The 18,256-nt window shown below is 39.2% G+C and overlaps 1 protein-coding gene across 13 annotated transcripts in view; it reads right to left on the reverse strand.

Moving 5' to 3' along the window:
• The window catches only part of SEL1L2 (SEL1L2 adaptor subunit of ERAD E3 ligase), an 80,145-nt gene that overhangs the window by 26,074 nt on the left and 35,815 nt on the right, over window positions 1-18,256 (reverse strand). For 11 of the 13 annotated variants that reach the window (XR_005595727.1, XR_005595729.1, XR_005595730.1 and 8 more), the window contains 13 exons: window positions 15,857-15,940; window positions 14,996-15,049; window positions 14,822-14,881; window positions 14,642-14,723; window positions 11,395-11,549; window positions 10,749-10,805; window positions 9,242-9,310; window positions 8,723-8,800; window positions 7,094-7,156; window positions 6,430-6,517; window positions 6,186-6,334; window positions 3,493-3,658; window positions 3,328-3,402 (listed from right to left, as the gene is read on the reverse strand). Coding sequence is in view for 3 of the 13 variants with exons in the window: in XM_039528755.1 (XP_039384689.1) it covers window positions 3,328-3,402; window positions 3,493-3,658; window positions 6,186-6,334; window positions 6,430-6,517; window positions 7,094-7,156; window positions 8,723-8,800; window positions 9,242-9,310; window positions 10,749-10,805; window positions 11,395-11,549; window positions 14,642-14,723; window positions 14,822-14,881; window positions 14,996-15,049; window positions 15,857-15,940 (1,180 nt within the window). In the remaining 10 variants the exon portion in view is untranslated. The remainder of the gene's footprint in view (window positions 1-3,327; window positions 3,403-3,492; window positions 3,659-6,185; window positions 6,335-6,429; window positions 6,518-7,093; window positions 7,157-8,722; window positions 8,801-9,241; window positions 9,311-10,748; window positions 10,806-11,394; window positions 11,550-14,641; window positions 14,724-14,821; window positions 14,882-14,995; window positions 15,050-15,856; window positions 15,941-18,256) is intronic. The other 2 variants (XR_005595732.1, XR_005595731.1) reach the window with 2 other exon arrangements.

An 18,256-nucleotide genomic window follows, 5' to 3' on the forward strand; every position in this document is an offset into this window, starting at 1 on the left:
CCCAGGTGTTGAGAGTACAGAAGTAGGAAGGAAGTCCCACATGTAAGGAATGGCATGGAAGAAGGTGTGAAGGTAATGCGAGAGAAGAATAAGACAGGGACCAACACGAGGGCCTCTTGGAATTCAGAGAGCAGAAAGGAAAGTAGGGGGAAATGAACATTGAAATGTATGTGGGGCAGAATTGGTATACAGCCTTCAAGGTGAAAGCTTGAATTTGATTTGAAAGACGAGAGGGATTAGAAAAAAGAAAAAGGAAGCAACATAGTGGAAAGAAAGGAGCGTGACAGACATATTTTGGATAAACTAAGGGGGCAAGATGACAAGTTAGGAGTAGTGCGATGTCGAAGGTAGGGGATGGAGAGGAAAGGGTAGATTTGTATGTGAAGGGAAAACAGACAATATGGCAACAGCCTGGGATCAGAGGGGAAAAAACAATAACTATGATCCCTGTTTGAGCATCTTGGTGACAGGGAAAAGAGTGGACATTTTGACAGGAATGGAGAAGAGAAAGAGGAAATGTTTTAGTGCAAAACAGAGGAATGTAATTGTTCATTGTTTAGAGATAAAGCACTTAGGATGAGATTGCAGATATGCAGCTGAAGATGTGAGACACACTGCGGGAGGTATTGTCAGGAATGGGGAGAGATCTGGGAATCACTGGGGTCCGGATGATATTTGAAACCATGAGAACAGATTATATTACTTGGGAGTAAGGTATGAAGGAGACAGAAGTACATTCCTCAAAGGATGTCAACAGAGCAGGAAAAGGAAGCTTGAGTTACTAACAGAAACAATGAGGTGCAGTTGGGGAGGAAGGAAGATAAGTTAGGAGTTCCAAGGCTTAAAGGGAGAGAGGGAAGAGGAGAAGGAGGGAATGACTGAAAAGGTGAAAAATCCAGGAAAAGGAGACTAAAGAGGCCCTTGAACTTGACTAGGGGAGATCATTGGTGATCTCGGTAAGACCAATTTCATTGAAGTGAAGGAGACAAAAAAATTGGTGCTGTAGATCCAGGAAGGATTTGGACATGTAGCAGCAGGAATAGCTTGCATATCCCATGTGCTTGCAAATAGTGTATTTGTAGGCAAGAAGGGAGAGGGGTGAGGGATCTAGATTCAAAGCAGTAGAAGGAGGAAGAAAGAAGGCATGGGATGGAAATAAGGTTGCAAGGAGTAGATCCAGTAGGGAAGGAGGATGAGCCACTGCACATGAGGGAAAGGCCAGAGTTGAGAGTGGTGGCACCAGAAACAATAAGAGGGAGAGAGAACTAGTAGAAACTTGGATAAAGTCAGGCAAAGTGGCAGATGAATAAGTGGAAGATTACTGAAGTGAAAGTGCTTGAAATGGCAGGTTCTCTCATGGATTCACACATGGCATCATTTTTCATTAGTGTCTGGTAAGGCCTAGGACTGTTTTTGATGTGGACCTCATCACAGTTACCCATACCTTTTGTGATCTCTAGATTGGATTACTAAAATGTGGTGTACAGAGGGCTTCTCCTGAAAGCTACTTGGAAGCAGAAGGGACAGAAGCTTCAGGTACTTAATTCTTGGTGGTGGCAGCTAAATAGAATAAATATACAAATTTATTGAAGGCTTCATTAGGTTCTTGTTGGTTTCAGGACATATTCAAAATGTTGACATTCATCACAAAGCTTTTTATGGCTTGGGTCTTGGCTACCTAAAAAACTGCTGTCTTCCCATGTGCCACTGCCACATGTTGTCACTTGAGAGATTTTTTTCCCCTAACACTCTATTGCACTGAATGTCTGTGACTAGTGGCAAGCATCTTTTCATTTGAGGGTTGTTGGCAGTGTAATTAGTTTCTCCTATTGTCCTGTGTGACAGGGCATTTGGTTCTAGGATCTTAAACTCAGATGCAGAGGTATTTCTGCTGATTGACCAGAGCAGGTGAGTCCAATCAGCTGAAAGCTACAAGTATAAGGAGGAACCGAGCCTCTCTCCAGAAAACAGGAAAATAGTGAACTTCCCATCTAGGGAGGAATTTTGGGAACAAATCAGACAGAAGTTTGTTTTGTTGAGTTAAAAATGAAGGCAAACTTCAAGAAGGGTATGAGTTTTGGAAACCCAAAGACTTTATGTGGATGCGATGTTGGGGACTCTAGTTGTGGTAGGCAGAAGACTGGTGATACAGTTTCATAGATTTTTAAAGCCAAAAGGGACCATTATGATCATCTGGTCTCAACCCCAGCCTAAAACAGATACTTACACTCAGTACTTTCTGCATCAAGTCCATAAATTCTGACTGAGCTGCAGAATTTCATAAAAAGACATCCAGTTTTGATTTAAAGATTTCAAATGACAGAATCCACCACAAGCTTAGATAAGTTGTTCCAGTGGTTAATTACCTTCACTGTTAAAAATGTGCCTCTTATCACTAGCCTGAAATCATGTGGTCTCAGTTTGCAGCCACTGGATCTTGTTATGCCTTTATCTGCTAAATGAAAGAGCCCTCTATTCTCCAGCTTGGTCTACCCAAGCATAATTATGTTGGTCAGTGTGTGAAAAAACCACACCCCATGACATAGCTATGCCAATAAAACACCCAGTGTAGATGCAAAAGAATGCTTCTGTTGGTATAGCTAATGTCATTCAAGGAGGTGGTGTTCCTACACTGACAGAAAAACTCCTTCTTTCAATATATGTGGTGTCTACACTAGGGGCTATGCTGGTGGAGTTATGACAGCATAGGCTGTACTGTAGACGTGGCGTCAGAAATCTTCTCCCCAAGTAGATACTTACAAACTATAAAGGAGGTTTTCTAGACTCCAAATTATTCTTGAAGCTGTATTGCAGTAAAGCATACAAATAGCGCACATTTAACAAGTAAGCATATTTTACACATCTTTATGCTTCTAAATTTCCTATACTTTTTCTTAGTGAGTAAGTGTAAGTTTTTCTTTTGTGTTCATTTAGTTAAAGAAACCATTTTTCCTATTCAGTTTTAAAGTCTGTAGTTGAAATTTTGTGATAAAGTACCCATGAATGAGGATTGAATCAGTGGAGGATAAATGAATAGTTGAGTGTTTTTAACCTAGAAATGTGAGAATTTCTTGAATGTTAAGATTGTTTTTAACATGCCTAAGGCTGCAGTACAGATATCCTTTTAATCGTGAGTTAAATATGAGAGAATCAATCCCTTAATGATGTTAGCTTGATTATCTGACGTTTGTAATACCATGTTCTTGGGCCACTGAGTGTTCATTTCTCTTCTGGCTGTACAATCTGAGGAACAGAGTTGAAGAAAATCATACTTATAAGGGTGGACAGCTAACTGCAAGTTATTTTTAACTATGTGGTGTTCCATACCTTGAGCTGCAGCTCTGTTCCACAGGAGAAGTGCTAATGGATACATCTGATCATTGCTGATCATTTTAACCTGTTCTGTAAAAGAAAAATTGAATTTGCATAGTTTACAATAGCACTTGGACATACATATATAATGTATAGAGAAAATAATTTAACTTCTCTTACCAGATTCCAAAATGTAAGCTGAATTACTTTGAGCTACTTCATACCCCATTTCTGCTAATAATGCATATTGAATAAGAGATGAATCGATATTACCATCCTGGTAAGCGAAGTATGCAGTCAGGAATTTTTCAGACCAACTTCCTAGTTCACAAACACTTCGGTAAAGCTGAACAGAGAAACAGTGATAGAACAAACCCATGAGGTTTTACACTTCACCACAGGCAATAAATCTTAGGAGCTTTTAGCTCCTGCTGGGGGACACAAGGGTTAACGTTACATTTGTGTGTATTGTTTACAAAAAAGTTATGCCGATTGCATCCTTTACTGATACAGAGTACTTAATCATTAAAAGTCAGATGAATCCATATCTAATCTGACTCTAAAGATGTTTCCTTAGTTGCATATCAAGAAAAATACACTGATAAAAAAAATGTTTTCTGTTATACAACAGTTATTTATTTTAAGATGCTCTGCTGAATATTAAGCCACAAATAAGATTTCAACTAGAGATGAGAGAAATTTGTCAGAAGAATAGTTTATTCTCCCCAAAATGCAATTTTGTGTTGACAAAACTATTTGCGAATTTGACATACATTTTCCAAATACTATTGGACAAAATAAAATGTGGGCTAGATTCTCTAGGGGACTTAGGCACCATTCACATAAAATCTATTGGTGGTGCTCTCACCTGCCCCACGCATCCAATAACTAGGGCACTCCCCTGAGATGTGAGAGATCAAGGTTTAAATCTCTACTCTGGAGCAGGGACTTGAAGCCAGGTCTCCCCATCCCAGCTGAATACCCTAAACACCAGGCTGCAGGCTGGGACTCTAGCAATCTCTCCTGTTGAAGCTGTTCTACTTTGTATAAATAATTATGGGAGCAGGAACTTGAACCTGGATTTCTCGCATCCCCTATAAGTGTCACTTTTTTTGGCCCAATGGCTATTCAGCTATTTAATGCAAAGTGGTACAGCTTCAACAGGAGAAACTAAGAGGAACTCAACCCAGAATACCCTATTTTCATCTTTGTCTATAGCTTACGCCACAAGACAGCCCCCCAGTGAACTGGTCATTTGTGACTAGCATATGCTGGTGAAATTCAACTCTAAGGGCTAGTCTACACTTACCTGCCAGGTCGACGCGGTGAGTTCGACTTCTCGGATTAGACACGATAGTTCGAACTCCCCGTGCGCTCCGGTCGACTCCGGTACTCCACCACTGCAAACGGCAGTGGCGGAGTCGACCTTGGAGCCCCGGACTTCGATCCCGCGGCGTCTGGACGGGTAAGTAGTTCGAACTAGGGTACTTCGAGTTCAGCTACGCTATTCATGTAGCTGAACTTGCGTACCCTAGTTTGACCCCCGCCCTTAGTGTAGACCTGCCCTTAGACCGATTATGACACAGTAGTACTGCCACTATGTAATAATATTTTGGCATTTCCCCCCAGTGATCTTAAAGTACATCACAATTAAGCTGTGTATCACAGGATAGTGTGCCACAGTATTGGGGGAGAGGGGAACTCCACCCTGCTCTGCACTGGATAAAGTTTTGGCTGCTGGATAAAGTTTTGCAAGATGTAAAGATTCCTATGGAAGAGTATGTCTTAGAGAAATAATTCTTATGTAACTATAAAAAGTCATGTAATGCATATGCATTTCATAAGAAAGCCAGCAATGTAAAAAATCTAGCTATAGTGCAAAAGTTGCCAGCTAACTGCCTGAGCTGAAAAGGGGCCAGTTAAACTGGAGGTATTTATAGTACATGGAAAACTTGATAAAACTAGAACTGCCAATAAAATTCTAAAATAGGCATGAATAGTTGTGGGCAAAGAACAAAAACAGCCACAGCTAATCTTCCCTAAAATGTTTTATCAATAGTCAGATATACAAGTACTTAGGATTTCTTGAGATGAATGGTTCTAAGTTAAATCAACCTGTGACATTTTAGGCAGACTCAACCTACTTAAAAAAAAAAGAGTGAATGCCAAATTGATAAGTACTGTACTTACATTGTTAAATTAATTTGGTGAAGAGTTATGAAATAGATTGAGTCCAGGGCTGAGGGCTGTAATACTTTGGTTTAATTTCAGTTTATTGTGCTGGTACTGGGTGGTGCGAGTGGCCTGTGAGGTACAGGAGGTCAGACTGGATGATTTTGTGGTCCCTTCTGGCCTTAAACTCTATGGGTATGTCTACATAGCATTTTGGAGCAAGCCTCCCAGCCTCCCTCCCTCCCTAGGCTTCGGAGCTCAAGCTCCAGCCCAAGCCACAACTTCAAACACTGTCTAGCCATCTATTTTTAGAGCATTAGTGTGAGCCCCACTAGCCCAAGTCTGTCAACCCGGGCTGGAAGGCTTACTCCAAAATGCAGTGTATACACACTCTATGACTCTGAGGTGTAAAGGCCATCATACCTGTGTGCTATGGGTCACCCTCTACTCTAATTTACACTAGTCTTACCTGGAGAACTCTATTGACATCAGTAGAGTTATTCTGGATTTAGACTAGTGTAGCTGAAAACAGAATTAGGGTCAGATATGATCACTTTTCTCCTACTTCAGAAAATTCAGATTTCTGACTCTAAATCATAGCATATAGGCAACTTTCATAAAAATAGAAGTTAAAATAGTAATATAAATCTTGGCTATTACTTCTATAACTAATCACAAATCTTTAAAAATATACTATTTACCTCAACTGCATTTTGACATGATCTAAACACTCCAGTCCCTGCAGCATACATCTGTGCCAAATAATAAACAGCAATGGGTTGTCCATTTTGAGAGGCCAAGTAAAAATATTTGAAGGCAAGTTTATAGTCTTTCCTTACTCCAGAGCCAGCTGCAAATTAAGTTGAGATTGGAGACTTTCGTTTTTGTAAAATTACAGACTACTGATTAATGCAAATTTTTAATTAAAAAATGCATAGTACTTACAGTGATACATGACTCCTAGCTGGAACTGTGCATCTGCCAAACCTTTCTCAGCTGCTATATGAAAGTATTTAAAAGCTTCAGTATAGTTCTGAAAGGTAATTACCCTCCATTACTGAAAGTTCTAGGTACCCGCCAGAGTGGTAAGAATTGTGTGCTCATGAAAAAGACAAATTTTGTCTCACTTTTGAGAGGCCCAATTTAATGACAGAATGTTACGCTGTACCCCAAAGAAATGAAAAACAAAATCAAACTAACATTTTTCTCCAGTGTGCAGCTTGTATAGTATTTGAGATCAGGGTTATAACACCAGTTATACTCCATAGTGTTGAATAATAATGGAATAATACCTACCAACTTTTTTATTTATTTAATTGGACTCTGGGCCTCATTCTGCTCAAAGTTACACTAGTATGAATCAGGAGGAGCTCCATTAAAGACACACAATGAGGTGTACATGAGAGTATTCAGAGTACAAGAAAAATTACTCATATGTGCAGTGCTATAAACCTACTAGTTGCACCACTTGAATGAGCTATATTACAGTTATTTGAGCTATAATCCACTATTAAAGGGTGTTTTAATCCATAGTTGATCTTGATTAAACATTTTATTTTCTCAGATTTTTACTAGTTTACATATTTGAAGTGACTAAAATAATTCTTACCACGGGAACACCTTTTCCTTGATAATAAAGAAGGCCTAGACCCCATAGTCCAACTGCATTACCCTAAAATAATGTATTAAGTTTGAATGTAATTTTTCATTAAGACATTGAAAAGCACTTGCAATAAAGAAAACATCTATCAGATAAGTTACTAACCAATTAGTTATTCTTGCTTTTCTTTTACTATGATATAGTGAACTTAGAACTATGAATTCTGATAATGATTATGAATCAATGCTAAATTAGTATTCTTATTCTGATGACTCTCTTGACTCCATACCATATGTTTAAAAAGTGGCTTTAATTTTTGTTCTCCACATGTCATTTCATTGCCATTAGTAAAAGTGGCTTCAGTGGATGGTAAAACTAGAGCAGGGTGTTCCCCTGCCTCCCCCCATATATATACATACACACACTACTACTACTACTACTACTACTAAGCCCTGACTGGATCTCAGGGGCACATGCAGGGAATGCATTGTTTGTGCAGGGATTTTATCTCCCACTGGAAAAGGAGATGATTTGATTCTGATGATGTTTTGACAGAATCCCCGCTGGCTGCCTCTGCCTCTGCCCCTCCTGGCTGCCTCTGCACCTAGGAGCTGGACATGCTGGTCACTTCCGGGAGCCACGCGGAGCTAGGGCAGGTAGGGAGACTGCCTTAGCCCTGCTGCACCGCTGACCGGACTTTTAGCAACCTATTAAACTCTCCCTGAGCTTTCAATGGTCACCGGTAGATTGATGCCGATTCCAGTAGACTCCCGGCCAATCTGGGAGGGTTGGCAACTCTACTTTAGACTGTCTAGAGTTTTATTAAGGAGTCCTGAGAGAAGAGGAGAGCCACTCCAGGCCATGTGGGGGCACCTGTGAAGAGGCAGCCCTGCAACACACCATAAGGAGATCACACACTACTTTGCTGCTGTGGTATTGTCTGAAGGGGATTTTGCAATTCCATGCTAAAGAAGGCAAATGATTAGTCACTAAAGAATTCAGTAACCTGGCCAAACCTGACAAAGCCAACAACTCTGCTAACTACCCAAATAATTTCCAACTTTCCTTTTCTTAGCAAGATCATTTAAGAAGGTGGTACTATCTCAGTTATAGAAGTACTTGTCCTCTGCCAATATCCAGCATCTCTTTCAGAACAGGACATGGCATAAAAATTGCTCCTAGACTGCAGGATCCACTTGTTTCTATCAGATAGATCATAGTGTTTTCATGGGCACCTGCTACTTGTCATCCATTCTACACATCATGAGACCACTTAGTGAGTTCTTGTGATGCCTTGGACTTTAGTGAGAGCTGAGAATGATTAGGACCTTCCAGAATTGGGCCTGTAGTTTGCATGCAAACAATGACAGTTCTATCTCCTGTTTCTACTTCTCCAACTTTTTGGCTAGCTTTTCCATTACCCTCAACATCACCAACTGCATAACATAGGATTATATTTCATAGGCTTCAGAAGTGTGCTATAGTTACCTACTTCTTAAAAATCTACACTGAACAACATTCCCATTAAATGGAAGAAATGGACTGCATGCTTTCCTCCTGTAATTTACACACTAATTGAGGTGTACATCAAATACACTCTTAAAATATTGTATACAAAGATACTTTTTCTTATATTACCTTTTCAGCTGCCATTGTGAAGTACTTAAAGGCAGAAGCATTACTCTGTGTCACTGCAACACTTCCTTCTAAAAACATCTGATCAATATAAAGAAAAGGAGATTTTGCTCCTTAGATATGTGTTATGAATCCCTGCCTATCCAGTTTCTCATAAAAAATATAAACAGTAGGACAAAGTCTGCTCCTACTTCCACTTGTATGTCCCCAATAAAGCCAATGACACTGTACAGACATAACTGAGAACAGAACTTTGCCAGTTCTCTCCCACTCATGAGTTTTTCTGACTGGTTTTACTGATTGATACTGAGTATACACTAATAGAATCATGATAATTACTTGTTTGTAACTTGTTTTCTTAAAAAAGCCTTTAGGTTATTTGTAATAACTTCTGAGGCCAAGATTTTCAAAAGTGACTGGTGACTACTCTTACACCCCTGTGTGGCTACTTTAGGTTTAGCCATTATCTAGTCCTTGACTGTTGCAATTTACCAAATTAATCTCATGAAAAGTAATACATACCTTTCCCAGGAATGCCATACCATGTGTATTCCCTGCTTTTGCTGCCTTTAGGAAATAGTAGAAAGCTTTCTGAATAAAAAGCAATAACAAAGTTAAATTTTTTTTCACCTGAAATTTTTTTTTTTTGGTAAATTTCAACCAAGACAAATGTTTTGAACAGCTTTACACCTCTTCTTGATTTAGACAGACCAGAAAGTGTCTCAACGCAAAACTGAAAATAGCTTTACACGTTTAGGCTCTGAACTACAAACGCTTACACACAAGTATGATTTTATGCCCATGTTTGGTCCCACTCAATGGGAGTATTCATGCATGTTAGCCTTTGCAGAATCAGGGCCTTAGTCTGCTATGATAGGTGGGTGGTGGCTGAATCAAAGGTAAGAACAGAGAATCTAGATCCATCACCTAAAAAGACTCTGACCTTAGACAGGAACAGATTGACAGTGTTGAGGCCATATGAACTAATTTTTACAAATTCTTGTTACCATGTATGTTACCATGAGAAAAAAACTTTAGTGTTCTCCATAATGTGAACTAGCTTTCAGAAATATAATTTTGCCTTTAAAATACATCCCCTCCCACAATTGTCAAAGTCAGTTTTGTGTCTGAAAACACTCAGATAAGCACAAATTGTCATCAGTATCACATGCTTTTTATATGTACATGAATTACAGTATATGTCTTCTTACAGGGCCAGTCTTAGATGCAAAGAACTGCTTAGATATTTGGATTTTTGAGGACCCTGAAAGCTGCACTGACCCAGTAAGTCAAAAGTTGTCAGATCTTCTACTCCAGGGGTCCCCAACGTAGTGCCCATGGGTGCCTAAGTGTGCCCATGCACTGGCTGGTGGACAAACATCCACCAAAATGCCGCTGACAAGCAGCGTCATCCAGAGGCGTCACCACCGAAATGCTGCCGATTTTCGGCGGCATTTTGATGGCGATGCCTCTGGATGACGCTGCTTGTCGGCGGTGCCGCCTATTGACGTTGCCGCTTGTTGGCAGCATTTCGGCAGATGCTCGTCCACTGCCACAGTCCTCCATGGCTCATCGTCTGGCGCCCACCAGACGAAAAAGGTTGGGGACCACTGTTCTACTCCAACAGCAAGAATAGAAAGGGAAGAGACTAACTGCCTTACTTGCTCTGCTCCCCACAGGACTAGAGAGGGAAGAAACTTGCCTCTAATTCCATCCTCTCTCATATACGTTTGCTGTAAATGTTTAAAAGTTATCTTGCACTGAAACTTTTTTGGGTTCCTTGGGGTACTGAGATAATTATGGGCCCTAGATATTCTATCTGAGCTCACCCACCTTCATAACCATGCTAGCTGAAACTCGGTAGAACAAAGTCTTTTTTTAGTGTATAATGGGGTTCTTAATTGTACAGAATCAATGAAGAAAAATGACTTTCGTTTACTGCAGAATATTCATATATGCAAATAAACTGGCTGTAGTGAAAACTAGTGTTGCAAGATTTAATCCTCAGCTCTTATTTAAATATACCTACAGAATGATCTTTCTCTAGTCCCTTCCTTCCTGCAAGATGTAATTGTCCAAGGAATACCTAGAAATAATTATTCAAAAATTTTATTTCAGCAATATTCTCTGTCTTTCTGAAATCCCAGAAAAAATACCATAAATTCCCACTGGGCAGAAAATAAAAGTATTGACAATACTTTATTACTGACTTCCGAGCAAGTAGTATATCTGGAAAGCTTTCATACAACGGAATAAATATTGTAATGGTTTTGGCATAACCTAATAAAATTATTACTTCATTTCATTTTATCGCAGCACCCAGAAACTCTAATCGAGGTTGGGACTCCACTGTACTAGGCACTGCACAAACACATGGTTCATGCCTAAAAAGTTGACTTCTAAAGCCCTAATCCTGCAATCAGATCCATATGAGCAGACCTTTGTGTCTGCATGGAGTCCAATGGAAATGAATGGTTACGTGCTATGTAGGGATTCAGCCATACCAAGGAGTCTCCTGTACCCATTTCCCCTGTGTGCCCAAATCCTGTTCCCATTGACTGGAGTGCTGCAGGATAAGGCCCAATATGACAAAACATTTGTAGTTCATGAATACTGTCCTGTCCCCAGAAGTCAACATTTTTTCCAGAAAACGGTATTTTAACTTTACACATTACCTGTATCTGTGTGTCTCCTCTTTCAGCCAAAAACTTATAGTATTGGTGTACATCCCAATCTAAGAAGTCATTGTTCGAACTCAGATTTTCTGATTTTTCCATCAGTCTCACTTTTTCTACTGGCATTTCTTCATTTTTTTCTAATTTATCAGCAACTGTTAATAAAAATGACAAGACAAGAGTTGACATAGAACAGTGGTATTATATTTAGCAATTTAGAGATTATTAATGTGGACGGTACATTACATAGAGTTTCATGAAATTATGCAAAAAACTGGTGTGACGTTATGAGTGTGATATAATATCTCATTCAAAGATGACAGGGCCAGAAAGAGTTATTTAACTCACCTCACCGACTGACCTGACCCATGGGTGAACCTTAAGGACTGGTTAGGAACATATGTAAATGAATAGAGCTTTGAAATGCAGTCTGCATTGTTAGAGATCTCAAGGGTAGATGTTTGCTCAGGTCTTGTGATGTAAGCAAACAAGTCTTGTCTATTGCTATAGTTTTAATTCAAAGATCAAAAAAGAATATTAACATTTATGATGATACTTGAGTGAAATAGTATTATTGTCTATGTGTCTCTTTGAAGGTTGTGGTAACCTGTATCTGAACTGTTTAATGGATAAATTACTCTGTGCTAATTGCCAGGATGTTTGGGAGAAGGAGTTAAGCCTGTTGTTTTCTCAGGCCGAAAGGCTGCTGGAAATGTATAAAAACCCTGGGACACGATCCTTCTTCATCTCAGATCTGCTTTGGGTTTCAAGAGGGGGAAACCTTAAGCCACAAGTATTGAGATCCCCAGTCATTGACTGGAGCCACCCTGAATATGGAAATTGGACTATAACCTATGGACTATTTCTAAAAGGACTTTTGGCAACTACAAGCTCATCTCTGCTATGTATCTGAACCTCAAGAATTGAATTCAAGTCTGTATGTATATTGATCTTTTAACCAACACTCTCTCTTTTCTTTTTTAATAAATTTTAGCTTAGTTAATAAGAATTGGCTATAGCATGTATTTTGGTTAAGATCTAAGTTATAATTGGACCTGGGTATGTGGCTGATACTTTGGGATTGGAAGAACCTTTTCTTTTATATGATGAAGTAAGGTTATCAGGAATCATCATCATATCTGACAGGTGTGTCTGGACGGACGCCTTAGGCTGGGTACTTTAAGGGAACTGCGTGGTTTGGACTTCTAAGTGACCAGTGAGGTACTAGAGAAGCTGTTTTGACTGGTTGATAAATCTAAGTATTGGAATAACCACCAGCGTTTGGGGTTTGTCTGCCCCGTTTTGTTTGCAGTTCACCCTGATTGAGTGAGCTCAGCTGGCTCCCACGGGCAGCACCGTCACAACTGGTTAGCCAAATAAAGTCGAAAGATGTACCAAGCATGTTCTAGCATTGTTTATACAGTGCTGAATTCAGGAAAAAATGATGGTATCTGCCCCTGCAATCTAGATCTTTTGTAGCAGGGGCAATGGAGGAAACATGAAAAGCAGACCATTGGATTAGCAAATTGAAAAGACACTTAAAAGGGCTGATGACAAATTCTCATAAAGGCTACAAAACTTAATGTAGGATTGGATTTCAACTAACAAGTTGAGAACTAAAAATGGACAACTGTAAAAAGTGAGAGCAGATGAAGAAACTTCTGCTACTTGTTTTATGTGAAGCAGAACAAAAGCGAGGAACTTGGAAGAAGGGACAGTGCCTAGATTTGCATTAGACACTCTGCAGTTTCATTGGTGCATCTGCTCATTACGTCATGTAGATGGAAGGCCAATATGGGCTGACCTGAGAAATGACAACCATGTTTATCAAAATCACAGTCATTCCTGCCAGAAATGTACTGGTTATTGTTGCATTTATGCAACTTCCATAAAGATGATGATGTGTATGTATTTGAGGAACTAGAAATAAAATATCAGAATTACTTTCATAACTTGAATATTAAGGTCAATAATTCTTGGTATGAGCATAGCAATAAATGACATTTTATTGGTGTTGCATTAAGAGTAAAATTGATAAATGGGAAAGCTAGCATGGAAATTAATAATACAAGATACTTTAATTTGGTATATATTACTTTCAGATATGAAAAGTTGGTTTTCCATTTTTCTTATAAAATATTATATGAAGGTCACTTTATAATTCAGAGAGAAAGAATATCTTTATCCAGGCAAATTAAAGTTAAAGTTGAGAATGTGACTTTTTAAAAAAATGATCCGTGTTATAATTTAACAAACATCAGTGAAACATTAGGAGTTCAAAAAACACGCAGTGAACATTTTAACATTGGTGTTAACTTTGCCCCCTATCTCTGCCCTCCCTCCACCAGTACACTGAAGAACCTCATCAGTTCCCACAAGAAACTTAGTCATATCTTTTACATAAATAACAACATATGGCTTTCAAGTGTATGATAAAACCTACCACCCATGCTTCCAGTTGATGTGGGGCATGTTCAGTTATAAAGAGGAAAGTGTTTGGGCAAGCTCATAACTCAAATGGCTGAACAGGTTTTGCCTCTAACTTCAGTGAAGAAATATAGGTGTCATGAGCTATGGCTATGTAGGCTTGGTTTAAAACTTCTATGGAGCCTTAAATGTGGTTCTCTTTGGGTTTATAAGCTTGAATGTGGTTTGGGAGAACCATGTTTGAGGCTACCATAGTTGTGGAGCTTCTAAAGTTCCAGTGTAAGATTAGTTTCCATGATTAGGGCAGGGGTACCTAGTAGAAATTTGTCTGAGGTATACGTTTGCAGTGACACAAGGTAGATGCAGCCTCCCTCATGCCATCAGAGATTGTGCTCAGCCCCTTAAACTAGTGACACTGGCTGGAAAGTGGCATAGCCAATGATGTCCAGAGTATGTCTAGATTCACTTCCTCTTATGAAGATGGGGATGCCAAAATCAGGCTTCTAATGGAAATTGTCTTAGAACTTTAACTATGATGTCCCCACGTTTCCAAAATCTTATTGTAACTACTATATGAAAATACACAGTATTAATGGAACTCATGAGACTGCAACTTAAAATCTACCATATGTGCATAGCTCCTGTAGATCTTAATGAAAGCTGCATCTGAGAGCAGAATCTGATGCTATATATATATGTGTGTGTGTGTGTGTATATTACCAGTCATGAATGAGAAATTGTTTTTTCTTCACTTCACATATTATTTCTCATTTGTTCTAAAATGAGGTATGACAATAGTAATAACATGTGGATTGCTTACTGAAATATGCCACTTTCCTGTAATTAGTTAGTGCTGCTTCACAATTTCTTGGAACATTGATTCCGACCCAGTAACGGTATCCCTAATACAATAAATAAGAGATATTTTTCTTATTCTTTAACCTTTGGATTATTATACAGAGAACAAGAAATAGAGCTGCCAAATATATAATTTACAAACCAAAATCATCTGGGATATCAAATTTCCTCCAAGACTTCCAAATGTGTAATAAACAAGTGCCTAAAACATCAAAACAAAAAATTATATAAGGAATGAAAAAAAACAAAACCAGTAGTATTTTTGGTAAGTCCTTTCTTTAATTTTTAAAAGCATATCACTTTTTATTTTTCTTACCTTGGCTTGATTATACTCCATTCCTATGCCATATGAAAACATAAATCCTAGAGCCTGCAGCTCCAAAATAAAAGCACATGTCAGTACATTTATGTATGTGTGGTCATTCATTTTGTTTATACAAGTTGAAACAGATGCTGCCTGTTTTATTTTATTGTATGTAATTTCTTTTCTGATTTGTGAGGGGCTTTTAAGAGTTAAAACTCTTCTAACTGGGGTTATGAAGTCTTCATTTAGTAACTTGCTATGGTGCTTCCCTTTTTTGTTACCAGTCAGGTGAGCAGGTTAGGCTTGTGTGAAGCATGATTCAAGATAAGATTAATCTTAGATAACTGTTAAAAACTAAAGAAAACTATATTGGTGGTTATTTTGAAACTTGTCTAGCTGAACTAACAAAGACAGTTTCCTCCAATAAGGTGGTATCATTTTGTTTGGTAGGAGTCATGGCCTGAATTGAAGCACTGAAACCTTGTTTTTGCTGGAGTAAGTAGCACCAGCTCAAATCAATTCTGACTAGCAGTGGTTGAAATTTTTTTGACACAAAATTGGTTTTGACTAAAACAAATTTTATGGGGAAAATTTCATTTCTGAAATTTTCAATATTTGGATTTTGTTGAAAAATTAAAATTTTCAGTTTTCTAATGAAAATCCAAAAATTTCCATAAAAAACTGTGGACAAAAATGGGGGGGGGTGACTTCATTTTTTGCTGTGTGGGAAAGACATCATGTCAGGACTAGCTCTACTTTGCACACCAAGTCAGCATGTCTATACTAGAGGCTTGTTCCTGGTAGCTACACCTCTGCCAAAAAAAAAAAAAAGGTAGTTTTCCTCAGTCACCTTATGTGCCCTCCACACAGTACCTGTGTCTTGTTAGAAGTGCCACAGCTGGGCCAAGCTGAAGTGTACTGCTCCTTACTGATTAACAACTCATTTCTGTGCAGTGGCTGGTGTTAGAAGAAAAATCCGAATGCTTTCTCTCCTTGGATCATCATTGAGAAGAAATTTTATTTTTACTTGATAAAGTAAATATAGAAATACATGGGAAAACAAAATAAATCTAAGGATTGAGACAAACTGGTTTCCCTTGATTTTTTAGCTCTATCACTATGCAATGGATTGGTAAACCTCTCCCAGCCATCTTAAATTCAGAACTAGGAAGTTATGGGATGGCCTAAACTAAAACCCATGGAAAAGGGGTTTAATGTGGCTCCACCTAATGAACAGACCCTGGTTTCCTTCCTGTAAGTGGGGGAGGAAACATAGCAGTGTTTCTGTCCTCCTTTCAGGAAGAGTGAAGAAACAATGCTTCTGAGCCTTTTAAAAGAATACAAGGGAAAACTGTATTTCAATACTGTATCATTCATGCACCATTTGTACTACATATCCCACCCATGAGAGAAGGCTCACAGAGCATGAAAGAGGATACAAAATTAAAAGGAACATCAGGGTGTTAAATGAGGAAAGAAATGTAATTCCTATCCTCCCCGACCTTTTGAGCTCTGCTCTGAAGAATCCCCAAAACATAAAATAAATATATGGTGAGACACACAGCTGCCTGAGAGCCTTTTCTCCAAGATCCTGGATAAATGAGACACTCTCTCCTCTGACACACATACGACCAGATTCTGATGTCACTTATGTCGGTGTAAATCTGTGGTAACTCATTAAAATCAACAGGGCCTAACTGTTACATGTTACATGGGTCTAACTGTAATCAGAATGTGTGCCACAGTGCTTCCTAAAATACTACACCTACCTGCCACTCTCTTTGGAATTCTAACATTCTGTGATTTTACTAAGGAAACTTTAGTTATTTGATGATAATTGATGGTCATGGCATTTTAGTCCTTGTTAATATTGGCTACTGCATCATGATAGGAAATGCCTCTTATTCCTTTGAAAATTTTATAGATTAATTAAAAAACAGGTTTCTGTGACAGACTGGCGTGATCTATCTGGGCAGAGGATTCAGAAAACACAACATTATAGGGTAATTTACCCAAGTGGTCTAGTGGCTACAATAACTTTTCATTTCAGTAGCTTCACTAAGGAGATGGGTTTCTCCCAAGGCTTCAAAATATCCAGGCCCTGAGCCTATAGAGCACTGGTTCTCAACCAGGGATCTGAGGCTCCCTGGGAGGCCACGAGCAGGTTTCAGGAGGGCCGCCAAGCAGGGCCAAGGGCAGAAAGCTGAAGTCCTGCCACATGGGTTTGAAGCCCAGGCCCTGTGCCCCGCCACCTGAGGCTGAAGCCGAAGCCTGAGCAATGTAGCTTTGTGGGGGTTCCTGTGGCATGAGGCCCCAGGCAATTGCCCTGCTTGCTACCCACAACGCTGAGCCTGGCTTTTATATGCAGAAAACCTGCTATTGTAACACAGGTGGGCCATGGAGTTTTTACAGCATGTTGGGGGGGGGGCGCTCAGAAAAAGGTTGAGAATCCTTGCTACAGAGGGGTAAACAGGAAAGCCATTATGTTAAATAACTTTTAAACAGGGTGGAACAATGGGTTTGGCTGTGACAAATGGTGTTTTTAAAGCCATACAATGAAAGGAGAAGCAGTCCCCGAGGGAAAATCTATGCCCATTTACCTGGAACATAGATAGCACAAATGATTACCCTACATTTGGATTTGGGGTATTGGTAATCCGTCATGTCTGTAACTTGGTTTCCTGGAGTTATGTGAACACTGCCCCTCTGCATAAAGGGCCAAACTACAGTAGAACTGGGAATTCAGGATGATGCAAGTCTGTCTGTCTATGAAGGGAAAGTCTTAAGGCCCTAATATGACGAAGAAACCATGTTACCTAAGGACCGAAGTCAATGGGAGTCTTTCGACTGACAGCAGTGGTCATTGGATGAAAACTTGAAGTCTTTTACTTTCACACAGTCCTCCATGTTCAGAAGTCCTTTAGATAAAAAATGTCGGGATAGGGATTATAAGAGCCTTTGGGATGTTGATGCATCATGGACCCAAAAAATGATCCTTCACTGATCACACATTCCCCAGGATGGAAGAAGTGGGAATATCTTTTTGTTAAATAGCAGTATTAGCTTAAGTCAGATTTATTAAATCTATCCATCCATGCAAGGCTCCTATCACCTTGATATCTAAGCTCCAAAATTCAATACCCAACGAAGCCGAAATTGAATGAGCTAAGTAAATCTTCATATTTCATTCTGCTGAGAAATATGCTTCTCTGAAAATAAGATTGTGCACTAGGAATATTTTTGGATATTTTTGAACAAATGGCCCAGACAAAG

The sequence above is a fragment of the Mauremys reevesii genome, linkage group 3, assembly GCF_016161935.1.
Source record: "Mauremys reevesii isolate NIE-2019 linkage group 3, ASM1616193v1, whole genome shotgun sequence".
NCBI classification, from domain to species: Eukaryota; Metazoa; Chordata; order Testudines; family Geoemydidae; genus Mauremys; species Mauremys reevesii.